The following is a 13311-nucleotide window of genomic DNA, read 5'->3' on the forward strand; positions in this document are numbered from 1 at the left end:
TCGTACAAATGTTGAAGTTCTGTACCATATGGAAGTTGTGAGGAATTGGTCTCCACAAAATGCCCATCTTGGATTGTCAGACACAAAAAAAATCAGTGCAGTCAAACCTGAGCGTGGCGGTATCTGTATATCTTTATGTTCTTTTGAACTTTCGAGTGGTAGCCATTTTCAAGTATATGATGATTGTTTGAATATGTAACACAAATGTCCCTCGCAATTACAATATGAATGTACAAGTTCATGTATATTCTGTTTCTTTTTTTTTCTTTTGCTTGAAAAGCAGGAAAGGGTTGATTGGGAGGGAGGGGGGGTGGGGGGTAAAGGCTTTACTGGCTGCATCATAAACTATAGTTCTATAGTTTTATTATTAGTATCTTCTTACGTTTAGAGTATTTGTCCTGATTCATAGACATTGTTAAACAGGTTCAACTCTTAAGCTTTTATTAATTTGGTTGCTAGTTTGAGCTGGTGGATTATCTTATGTTATTACCAATATGTTGTCAGTACTGATAATTCTTATTTTGTCTGTCTCATTCTTCAGAGACCTACCTGTTGACTGTCACAGCAAAGGACTTGGACTCCCCCACCACTGGTAACGGAGTTATTGACTTTGCCATCCAGAGTGGTGCTGTCGGGAAATTCCAATTGAGAAACAGACGGAAGAATCCAGATGACACTTTTTCAATGGATATTCGCACAACGCAAGACGCTCGCTTTAGCTTTGAGACTCAGAACGAGTACAAGTTAATTGTAAGTTTAAACGTGCTTTTATCATATGTGAGGCATTGTGGTGAAATCTGGCGCTCGTCAAGATAATGAAATCAAAGAAAACGGCATTATTCCACCAGTTTTGCAATATTTATCTGATTTTTGTTTTTCGTCTCAACACCTTTTATGTCTTTTCAAAAACATATTTCTGTGTAGACTTTACTGTAAAATGTTGTTTAGTTTCAGTTTCTAAGGAATCTCAAGCTTTGGAGGTCGCCAAACTTTGGCCTCCATTTGCTCACTGATGTTACCTATGAAACCAGGCAACCTTCATCTCCTACAATAGCAAATATCTCGACTTCTATTCAAAATAGATGGGTATTTTTTTCATCAAAAATCATGGCAAATGAACAGGCATTAAGATTATACCAATAACTCCATATGCCCGAAAATTGACGAGCGCATGATTCATGACACATATGCTATTTATCATCGAGCTCAACAGAAGTGATTACTTTCGTCAAATAGTGTAATACAGAAAATGTGTCTTTGTACTGTCCTTGTATCTTCTTCTTCTTCTTCTTCTTCTGGCTGGCCTCCGTCAGGAGGGCGGCAGTCTGCCGCAGGCAGAAAGGTAAGCGGCAACCTCTTGTGGCCTCGTCCAGAGTACATTCGGGCCCGGTCTCGCGTTGTTCTCCATAAGTGGGCCTCGATGTGCTTTCCCCCCGCGGGCACTCATACAGTGCGCGCTGCAGGTCGTCAGGACTTGTGCCACACGCCAGACAGGAATCATTGGGAGCGGAGCCTATTGCATTGTCCTTGTATCTGAATGTGAACATTAACCCACCACTATTGAAGCATACACTGGAAGTGGCAATACTTGAACTGTTATGTCCTCACTTTCAATTTGATCTTGCCAGAAAGTCTAGTTACTGGGTGGTTGTCAGGTGCTCTGGTGTGGTTTGCTCCTTCTTTCTTGTCTATCATCAAGCATCTGTCGTCCTTATTTATATTCCTTCTTTTTTTTCTTTTTTTTTCATCTCTTGTGACACCTCTAATCTTTAGCATTTATACAACCTTATTTTGTTGCAAGTGTTGTAAAACTCTTACTTTGGGTGGTGGGCGGGTGCTCTGGTGTGGTTTGCTTCTTCTTTGCTATGAAACATCTATCGTCCTTATCACCCCTTTTTATTTTTTCATGTTTGTTACTCTCTTGTAACACCTCTAATTTTCTGGCGCTCATATGAACATATGCAGTTGCGAGCGCCGTAAAACTTCTACTAAAACTAAAACTCGTACTTAAAACTTATTTCTACTTATGACTTATATCATGTTGAAGGATGCAGTAAAAGATTTATGCACAGGTTGTTCAACTGTGTCTTGGTTGGGGCCTAGACAAATTTGACTCTTCACTGCTGGAATGTTCTCCTCTTATCTGTGTGTACAACAACAACAAAAAAAAGAAAAGAAAAATACTTTCCTGATAAATCGCTCTATGGTCAAGTTTGAGTAAAACTGGAATGGCCTTTGTGTCAATAGTTTTGTAAAATAAGTACCCTTGCGAACAAGTAAGGAACCCCCTGGGGCGGTGCCACTGACTGAAGTGTCTTTAGACCATTCCCAAAGGGGGGACATTTTTCGTTCTAATGCACAGTAGAATTGTAGATGGGCTGATCCAACAATGTTATCCTCATAACTGTGCCTGAACTACAACAGGGAACTGCTGCTTTTTCTTTCCTAATCCTTACTATTGTCATTTTCCTCTACTACTTTTGTATGTTTGTCACACTCTTGTGACCCGCTATTTCCGGGGAGCCTTGTTAGTCGAAGCAGACTTTGTGCTGTTGAAGCTAGAGAGGTGAGCAGAGTAAGTCTGATTCCCTGTAAGGACTTCTCTGTTGACATCAACCCCTTGACGCTCATATGACCTTATGCAGTTGGAAGCGCCGTAAAACCTCTACTAAAACTAAAACAAACAAGTGAGGCTTATTATCTCAAAATGATGATATCTATCATGTCGTTTCTCTCCTCAGCTGGAAGCAAGAGACAGAGGCACCCCGACCGCCAGGACAGGGACAGCCACTCTCACCGTGTCCATCACAGACGCAAACAACAAGAGCCCCGTGATTAAACCAACCAGCCAGACAATCAATGTCAGAGAAGGTAAGCTCCTTCATTGCTAGTAATCGTCGAGTGGTTATTTGGAGGGTGCCACTTGTTGATCCTGCTTCTTTACTGTAGCTTCCTCCTCTGTCTCTTGCTGTCTCTCCAGCTTTTTCTGTGTCCGTAGCTGTATTTTTTGTGTTTTCTGTTTTGCTCTTTAACCCTTTACCCACTATGGAGCTATCTAGATAATAATAATTAATAAATAACATTTTGGCAAATTCCTGCTCAACAGCATGTTCAATGCACTTTACTATCTATAATATTATGTCAAGTGTGAGGTCAGTTCCATATGTTAAATCGTACTAAGCCCAAAATTTTGCCAAAAATTTTTATTGCAGTTTCTTAATTTGTGGTATCCGTTGCATGTGGTTAAGAAATATTGTTGAAATTCGAATTCTAAATGTCGAAGAAAGCAAGGGAAAATCCATGCTGTTTGTACAATTGCAGAAAGAATAAACGTTTTCTCTCTCCAGTAAACTTTTGCTTTCAGGGCTTAGTATGTTTTAACAGCTTGTCAATGATAATATATAGGCCTATGTAATTGAATTTTAGGCTCTTCAAGCTCTGATATTCTAAAATTATGAACCTCACTGTTTCAATGTAGTATAGCTTTCACTTTGGTCAACAACTGGGGTTGTTGTTTTTTTCAGATACTCCCATTGGCAGAAGTGTCCATAAAGTTACTGCTGAGGATCCAGATGTCAATAAGAAACTCCGATTCTTCATGGAGCCTGACTCAGGAACCAAACCCAATGGCCTTCCTTCAGATGCTGACTTTAAGGTAAGTTACCCAAGCACAGAATGCTCTGTATGCCAAAGGTGAAATAGAGTTTTCGTTTTTTTAAATTTCATGGCTGGTTAACTCAAGGTATGCCCCCAAAAATACATGGGGGCTGCCCTTTTTTTCTCTCTCTATTCTTTTTTTTATCATTGGGGCCACACGGGAAGACCTATTTTATCAAGTTCGTCCATCTTTGTGCTGGAATACTGTTTCATACTCAGCACATGTTGGCACTGACTGTTTGGTTCAAAGCAGCTCAGCTCACCTCCTGTATGATCTAAATTTTGTCAATGGGGGGCATAAAATAATTACAGTTTTTTTGTTTTTAGCTGATTATCCAGCATTGTACAGAACTCTAAGCTATTGAATGTATAACCAGTTTGTTTTCCTTGAGGTTCAATGCCGTAAGCTTTGGTTGATATTTCTTTGGCAGAATATGTTTACAATCAATGCCATCACTGGTGTAGTGACTGTCAACCAGGCTCTGAACAGAGATCAGGTAGCCTTTATCACCAATGAGCTCACTGTCCAGGATCAAGGAGCAAACCCCGTCCAGGAAGGAACAGGTAACCCTACTTCTTTGTGGTTGTTTTCTTCTCACATCGGCTTTTGGACACTTACCCCTTTCCCAATCTCTTCGTTTAGAGAGATTAGATTTTGGAACTGTCCTATTCCTAAAGGTATGCCCAAAAAATACCATTCCTCTGATGAATTCTCACACACCATACTTGTACCTAATAGCCAATATTTTGTTGTTTTTTTCTTTTTTCAACATCTAAAAAAAAAAAGTTGGAAAATAAACCGAAGGTAACTGGTTTGATAACAAGAATGATCTGCTACAAAGTAAATACCCTTCCATGTTGTCATTTGTTTTGAAGGAATTCTGAATAGTCAGTTTGATCTTAATCTTGGGTCTGTTCATTTGTTTACACTTATTATTGTAGAAGGTTACTGAGGTTGATCAGACTTCAGCTTTATATTCTTCCTTTCAGGTGCTCTATTCATTCGTATCACGGAATACAACGATCAAGATCCATACTTTGTCAAGAGTGAGTACAGGCTGAACATCACAGAAGAAACCATCAGGAATTCATTTGTTGAAAGCTTACAGTGCAAGGACGATGATGATGACATTGCTTCTTACAGCCTGGAACAAATTATACCAAATTTCCCCGACTATTTTGGCCTTCTTGGAGAGACAGGTATGTCATAACTGTTTGTTGAGCTCAGAATTTGTACTGTTGCTGGCTAATGGGTGTTTTCATGAACAAGATATGATTTTTTCTTTGTTTATCCCTTCACTACCAGGCCTGCTTTATAGTCTCACCTTTGAGCGTATACAGTCCAGGGAGAGGCAGTTAAGGGGTTGGTGCAAATGTCCAAGGTTAAAAACTTAAACTTTTTTTTTCTCTTGTTCTCTTGGCTTGCACCTTGCTTAACATGTAGTTGGAGGGTGTTCATTATAGGTTCTGCTTTTCTTTTTTTTTTGTCTCAGTTATTTTCATTTTACAGACTGAAAAGGCCATTACTGTGTGCGTATGTCTTTAATAAATCGCACAACATTCTGGAAGTTTACAAGTCTTTAAGTATTTACCATTATCAACCCAGACTTGTTCTGTGGATAGAAATCTTAACTTATCTCAGTCCAACTTGAAGAAACTCTGGTCCACATATATTCTGAAGAATACCTTTGAAAATAGTCATACTTTTGAAGTTTTGAGAAAATCAAAGAAAAAGAGATCACTCAAAACAGAAACATGACTTGGGCTCTTGCCATTGTTTGATTAAAAACTAAGATTACTTAGAAGGAATAATGAAACAAAACGAAACTAAATGTGAGGTATCGTGATGAAATCTGGCGCTCCTCAAAATAATTAAACTGAAAAAACAGGATTTTTCTGCCTGTTTGGCAATTTTTATCGAGTTTTTGTTTTTTGGCTCAACACCTTTTATATCCATATAAAAACACATTTCCATGTGAATTTGACTGAAAATCGTTAATTAAAGGCACAAAATCTGTAACTTTTCAGTTTTCAAAGACTCTCAAGCTGTTGAAGTTACCGACTTTTTGTGGCCATTTTCTCTTTAATTTTATCACTGAAACCAGGCGACCCCACCTCCATCAATCGCAAATATCTCGACTTCTATTCAAGATAGATGGGCTTTTTTCTTATTGAAAGCAAGACAAAGGAATAAGCTTTTAAAATATACCAATAACTCCATTTGCACAAAAATTGACAAGTGCCTGATTCCACAGCCATGTGACACTTTTTATAAAATGCCTCTCGATGTCTTCTTTTGAAAAACAGCTTTGTCTAAAAAACCTTCAGAAATTGATTTTGCTGATTATCAAATGACTCTGATGATATGGCAGTCTGTACTACGAGTGAAAATCAAGATGAAGGAATGAACAAACATTGTTTAAGATGGGTGGTTGGAAGTTACACTACTGGCAGGTCCTGCCTCTTTACCAGTCCCCATTTTTTTCCATCTGTTTGTGTCTGTCTTGATTTTTCCTCACACTAAATTACTGTTGTTGTGACAATGTCATGTGCCTCTCTTTAATCCAATGAACAAACATGGCGTTGGAGAATTGAAGAGCTTTTCCTTCTTTGTACTCAAAACATTTCCCGTGAATATATTCTTCTTGCGGCTGGTTGGAGGAATCATGGGTAGGTCCTGCTTCTTTACTCTTGAAGGAAAATTTCCATCTCTCTGTTTATTAGTGGTTGGCGAGTGCTCAGGTGTGGTTTGCTCCTTCTTTTCTATCAATCTTCGTTATTTCTCCACCTTCTTTTTTTGTGTTTGTTACTCTCTTGTAACACCTCTAATCTTCAGCACTTATATGACCCAATTGAGTTGCGAGTACCGTAAAACTCTTACTGAAACCAAAAAAAAACTTTTTCTGTTGTCTTGCTTTTCCCCAGAATTAAACGACTGTTAATGTGTTGATGTACTTCTGTTTTCTCAAACTAAAAACTCAGAAGATGTTTTTGAATCCATCCCAAATCAGGGACCATGATAGTGAACGACCGTATCGACTACGAGAAAGGTCTCGAGCGGATCACGCTGGTGGCCCGGTGCGCCGACAGTGGGACACCACGGAGGACAGCTACGGCCAGTGTCTTTGTTGACGTGATCAACATCAACGACAACACACCTCAATTCAACCAGGTGAGTGAATGTTGTTTTTTTTTGTCTGTCCCCGTCGTTTTATGTTTAAAAAATTCTGAAATTGTGCAAACTGAGCCCAAAAATGTGAAATTATGCGATTCTGTTAATTTTAACTAAGAATGATAGGAAAATAATTATAAATTATGCAAAAAATGGTCAAATTTTGCTAAATTTATGCGGGGTGCATAAAACCACAGGGACAGTTTGGTGCCCTTATCTTTGTTGGGTTTTTTAAACTTTTTTTACTTGCTCCTCCTACCTCTTTTTCTTTCTTTGTTGCTTTTGCTTTTGCCTTTATCTGCTGGCCAGTGGATTTGTATCTCTGCTGTGATCCTCATCTCAACACCTTTCACTTCTTGCTTTACATTGTTTATCATGTTGACAGCTTTTGTTGTTTTCATTTTTCTTTTGAGTTTTTGCTTCATACAGCAAGTATTTAAAAATGCTATGTTGGTGGTCCGTATCCAAGTTAGTTTTTGGGGTAGCTGATAATAAGTCAGTGATCATGCACATATTCCTGAACCTAGTTAGAATGAAGTTTCCCTCTGTACTGATACTGTGAGATTGTTCCTTTTGTACCAGGTTTGAGTTTGACTGTGTGTGCAGTGGTAGAAGGTGTTTGTTATAATCAGTCTGTGCTTCAGCAGAGTGCTAACAGTTGTTCTTTGATGTAAATGGATTTTTTTTTCTGTCGTTATGAGATCCAAGATGGTTTTTCTTCTTTATGAATTGCATTATCTCTGACTCTTTTTTTCTTACTCCGCTGATGTTCCAGGGGCTTACTGCTGTTTCTCTGGGTTTGCTTATTCTTTTTTGTCCTGTCTCATTGTCCTTCAATGTTTCTTTGTTATTTGCCATTAAGATCTGTCTGTTTTAATCTCTGCGTATTGTCTGGAGCAATTTGAAAATTGGCCATTGGCTTGTAGAGCTGTGAAGGTTTCATGAGATCTTCATTATCCAGCAATGTTTCAGGTTGACCCGGGCTCTCGGCCACAGGTAGCATATTGCCTCAATGACATAAAGCCACTCCATACTTCATTAAACCCAGCAATCCCCTCCTTTGTCCTGTGCCCACCTCCCAGGACGATGACCTTGGACTGGTTTTTGTCTCATCAATCTTTAATCTATGTACAACATTGACGTTGATTTGAGAGCCAATCTTTTCGGTATGATAATACTTTTTCTTGTCTGACCATAGTCTTTCAAACACTTAGAAATTCTTGACCAAAATGTTCTGTACCTGCAGACTACTTACACTCCCACGACCTCTGAGGCAAACAAAACTGTAGAAGAGTATCTGACCACAGTGGCAGCAAATGATCTGGACAGGGGAGATTTTGGTGTAGTGTTTTACCAGCTGAATGACCCGGACAACTTCTTCAGGATCAACAATCAAACGGTAAGATGCTTAAATGTGTGTGTGTGCCTGTGAAAGGTCCCAGGTGTCGGCAAAGCTATTTTTTAGCAGCAGGGTGAACCTGGTCAAAAATTAGGTTCCGTCTGAAAAACACACATTTAGCCTTGTTAATAACAATACTGAAAGGATTTTACAGTTATTTCAAGTCTAAATATTTTTGTGTTACTTCTTTTTGCCACATGTTGTAATTCACAAAAGGTTAAAAATTAATGTTAGAAATTTGGTTTTTCTCCAAACTTTGTTTTTACACCCTGTGTTACAAAATGTAGCGAGTGACTAAAACTTCTCAAGATATTTGAAAGATTTAAAAATCCACGTGTTCAGCATTGAATTTGCTACAAGAATATGCCCTTATTTCAATATCCAGAATTTCCGACAACAGTGACCTTTCTTCAATCACACACGCACAAATGCTCTGAAATGTATCTATCTAGCTGTCTGTTGCTGTTTGTCTTCTTGGTCAACTGTCAGAAATGTAGTAGTTGTGTTATCTTAAGTTATTCACAGCTGCTTTCTTTCATTGGTGGAGTGACAGTGTATCTTATTTTTTATGTTATCTTATCAAGGCAAAGCCTTCTTGCCATTTACAAAAAATTATCAGAGCAGTTGCTCTTACTTCAAAGATAGTAGTGACTTGTTAGCTTTAATAGGTTTATTGACTCTTTATCTCTGGCTCTGGCAAGCCAGCGGCTCGCAGTCGGAACTGCTGTGCCGGTGAGCAGCTGACAGCTGCTCGAGCACATTCCTTTACGACTACTTGGACATCAACTTACTATTCGGCAATTGCCGAAAATAGGTCTCTTTTACCAGGAGTTCATTCATTAGATGAAGAACTATCGAAATAGGTTTACTTGTTTTGATTTAATGATCAATTTAGTGAGGCTTTCAGCATTTTTAGATTTAGTACCAAAAAGGGGCCTCGGCATAGTGGGTTTATCCCCCCACGGAGAATTAACTCTTATTGAACTGTTGCTTTATTTGGAACCCCAGTCTTCAATGAGTTTGTCCCCTGAAATGTGAGTCTTACTTTGTTCATGTATTACCTTTCATTTGTTTGGTTTTTTAATTATTATTTTTTTGAAGTGTTTTACCGCGCTCGCAACTGCATAAGATCATAAGAGCGTGCGGGACACACCAAACATTTACAGTGGGTAGGAAATTGTGAATTTTGCGTGGGTGGCGGCCGAAGTCTACTCTTATTGATTTTGGACCATCAAGGGTTCTTTAAGGTGCCTAACTTGCACACAGGACCTCCGAGATTTTTCGCCCTTGTATGAGGAGGCTAAGTGTAGATTTTAACCTACCTTAAGATCGGGTGTGGCTGAAAGACAGCAATAAGAAGGGGCCAAGAAAAAGCAGTAGAAAGGTTGCAGAAAGAGTCAGGAGGCCAGAGGAGGGGGCAAAGGGGGTGAAGGGATGGGGGAAGAAAGTGGAGACGAAAGCAGACGATAAAACATTGTTAGAGAGCAGGAAAGGATGTAAAAGGACAAGAACATTTTTTGTCGCTCTCCAGATTTGAACACGGGACCTATTTAATGAGACCCTAGGCCATGAGCCCCCCCTTTCATTTGTGCATAAACGTTTCCTTCCATGTTAAAGTCCCCACTGCATAGACCGATGTGTCTCACAATCTCATCTCTTTTCACTGACAGGGCCAGATATTTGTCAAACCTAATGCAAGATTTGACAGAGAGAAAGCCGAGTCTTATGTGCTACAAGTCATTGCTCTAGACAGCCCAAACAATCCGGATGTGCGGAGACAGACCACTGCTCAAGTAAGTGTCATGCCTAGTTCATGGAAGCTCTGGATTTGTGTGGCCCTCTTTCTCCTTTTCACTGTTTCTTTTGTTATAATTTTGAATTTATTGGTGATTTGAGGGTGGCTACTCTTCTTTCCCTCTTTGTTTCTGTTAGCATTTTAGAGCACTTGCTAGACAATTAGATCACGTAAATGCAGATTCTTTCCCTATATTCTTTCTGTCTGTTTGTGTTACTTTTTCCCTGCCCTAAACGATTATGTGTGGTTGGCAGGTGCTCTGGTGTGGTTTGCTTCTTCTTTCCTGTCAAACATCTGTCGTCCTTATCTCCCCTCCTTCTTTTTTGTTTGTTACTCTCTTGTAACACCTCTAATCTTCTGGCGCTCATATGACCTTATGCAGTTCCAACGCCATAAAACCTCTGCTAAAACTGAAACTAAACGATTGTTAATGTGTCGACGTGATTTGTAATTCTCTTTACTCCAACTGAAACAAATCTTAAGCCCGCAGAAATGTAGACGTTGTTGTGCTGTCTAGTTGGAATTACAACTCAACAGCTTCATGCTTTGATGAATTGAGGACTACTGGTTGCCTTAGAATTACAAAGTTCTTTCTGTCATTTTTGGCCATTTTGAGTTACTAAGACCACATGGTCAGAAATCAATACTATCTGCTGTATCAAATTAGTAAGATTATTCGGAGTCGTTATCAAGATATTCAAAGAATTTCATGAGAAAAAGCTTAACATGTTTGTAAAACTAAGTAGTTTTGATGTCACCTTTATCAAAACTAGGTACTGAGCAGAGAGAACTTCATAGTTCTAAGGTACCGAACTGTTAAAGAGTGTTTTTCATGAGAAGAAAATTTTTGCCCTTAGGCAGTCATGGACTGAGATTGCAAAAATGTCCGCCTGGTGAAAGTCATGAATTTGTGAGCTGGTCTTTTGATAAATACTAAGGGTAGCATCTCATACTGATCAATCAGCTTCAGATTTTTCTTCAAACAACTCATTACTGTTAAAGAGTATTTTTTCACAAGTAATTTTTTTCAAAGGAGTGTTCATACCACAAAATTTCTTTGTCTGGGTAAGGAAAAATGTCCTCCCACAAATTCACAAATCATTTCCGAAAGAAAGAAAAGACCCTCACGAAAAAATACTCTTGAACATTAATTAAAGTATACTACGAGGGCTTTCCCGAGATTAAGGTGAAAATGGCCGTAACTTGAAAGTGCCAATCTAATTACAATGAAATTTCAGCATTAAGTACTCACACTGTTTATTAACTTCTCAGTGTAATCCCTAAAAAGGTCAATGCATTTTTATCATCTCTGCACAAAGGAATGTATATATATACCCTCCCTCAAGAAATTCTCATTAAAAAATAGCAATCACATTATTCACTTCTTCAGTGGAATAATCTTCCTCGGTGAAGCTTTGTCCTGTCAGATGTCATTTAATGAGTCAAAACAGGTGATAATCTAAAGGGGCAAGGTCTGGACTGTATGGTAGGTGTGGCAGAACACCCCAATCAATTGTATCTCTGAAGCTAATCCTTTGTCTGTTTAATTGTATTGTATAGGGTGTGGCCTTGTCATGCTGCAAAAGTGACAACCTTTCGTTATTAGAAACAAGCTAAAGCTAGGTGCATTTCAGTTGGATTTCATCTCTTTCACATCCAAAAATCTTATCATAACACCTTCGACTTTGATCTCTTATGGTAGCCATTTTCCTTCTACTACCATTCATTAGTACACTCAAGGATGGTGCTTTGGTATTGGGAAGTATAATGCTTTTCACTGGGTGCTGTGCGACGTTTACAAATTGAAAATTCTCTAACCCCCTCTTGTTCTGTCCTCTCTCTCTCCCAGGTCATCATCAGAATCAGCGACACAAACGACAACTGTCCAGATTTCGGGTCCCACTCGTTCTACTCAGGCTCCGTGCCAGAGACTGCCACCAGAGACACAAACATCTTGGACATCATAGCTACCGATCTTGATAGTGGACTAGGAGGGGAGATAATGTATGCCATCAAGCCTGGCAGTTTTTTTCCCCCAAGTAAGAAAACCTCTACAGTAGTCCAATAATGAATGAATGAATGAATGATTGAATGAATGAATAATAGATGGATGAGTGGGTGGGTGGATGGATGGATGGATAGATGTATGTAACGCATCATATCCCTGCTGAACAGCAAGCTGTATGGGCTTTAAGTCTATGTTATAATCCCAGCAGACCCTAGAACACTTAGAAATATTCTCGGCTTCCTGGGAAGCGTACAATGCATGCAACCAATTTGCATCTTATAATATGTTTGCTCTCTGTGTGTTTTGCTATATGTCTGTTAGACTGTAATGAATAAAGCCAGAAAAGATGCATAATGTGGATTTAATTTATAAAAGAATGAAACATTTTTCCTCTCCTAAAATATTTTACTTAGTGGGCTTAGAACATTTGAATAGTTTGGCAAAAATTCGAAGCGTTTTGTAAGGAAGCCTCTCCACACACAGGCACTGCAGATAAACATCACTTTCCCTTACAATTTGTCCTAAGTAAGTGCTTCTTTAAGTGATGTTTATCAACCTGAAATTGCTTCGTTGAATTCTATGAAATTGCTTCCATTGAATTCTATTCCATATTTAGCGAGAACAGATCATTACTGACTAGTTCTGCAAAATTAATCTGCATCAGTATACTTTGTGGGTTATTGGAGGGCGCCAGTGAAAGATACCGTCTCTTTTCTTTCCTTCTTTCCCTCTCTTGTTTTTGTCTGTCTGTCCATCAGTCATACTTTTTTATTGCACAAAATGACAGTAATTGTGCTGACACGCTTCTGTTTACCCCCAATAAAAAAAACATACTATACTGTATTCTTCCGCAGGCAATGAAGATCTCTTCCGCATATGGACCACGAACAATGTGGGCCGCCTCCTCACAAAGGGTAACCTGAAGAACAAAGTGGGTACCTACAACTTCACGGTGACTGCGACTGACATGAAAGGGGACCTGTCCATGTCACCGTGTGTCCGGGAGGTGCCAGTGAGTGTCGTCATTCAAGAGTCCCAGAACAATGCTCCGGAATGGATCAAGCCACCCAGGCGGGACTGGGTCGTTTATGTTTTGGAGGTAGGCAAAAAAAGACTCAGACTTCCTCACTATCTTTATTGTGCTTCTAGTCATGTGACTTTTGGGGTTTGTTTTGCTTTTTTTTTCTCGGTCTATGTTTGGGGGTTTTTTTTTAATCTTTCATTCTTTTTGGGGGGGTTTTTGTCTTTCGTTTTTTTTTAAGTTTTCAAAAGTGTGTGTG

General features: G+C 39.1%; 1 protein-coding gene across 2 annotated transcripts in view; it reads left to right on the forward strand.

Moving 5' to 3' along the window:
* Positions 1-13311, forward strand: part of LOC101850781 (cadherin-87A) — a 74311-nt gene that overhangs the window by 40407 nt on the left and 20593 nt on the right. For both annotated transcript variants that reach the window (XM_013079241.2, XM_005092362.2), the window contains exons 21-30: positions 542-750; positions 2742-2871; positions 3525-3655; positions 4089-4221; positions 4648-4857; positions 6669-6829; positions 8076-8228; positions 9899-10021; positions 11873-12062; positions 12886-13130. In XM_013079241.2, coding sequence (XP_012934695.1) covers positions 542-750; positions 2742-2871; positions 3525-3655; positions 4089-4221; positions 4648-4857; positions 6669-6829; positions 8076-8228; positions 9899-10021; positions 11873-12062; positions 12886-13130 — 1685 coding nt within the window. The remainder of the gene's footprint in view (positions 1-541; positions 751-2741; positions 2872-3524; positions 3656-4088; positions 4222-4647; positions 4858-6668; positions 6830-8075; positions 8229-9898; positions 10022-11872; positions 12063-12885; positions 13131-13311) is intronic.

Source organism: Aplysia californica, unplaced genomic scaffold (assembly GCF_000002075.1).
Source record: "Aplysia californica isolate F4 #8 unplaced genomic scaffold, AplCal3.0 scaffold00045, whole genome shotgun sequence".
Taxonomy (NCBI): Eukaryota; Metazoa; Mollusca; class Gastropoda; order Aplysiida; family Aplysiidae; genus Aplysia; species Aplysia californica.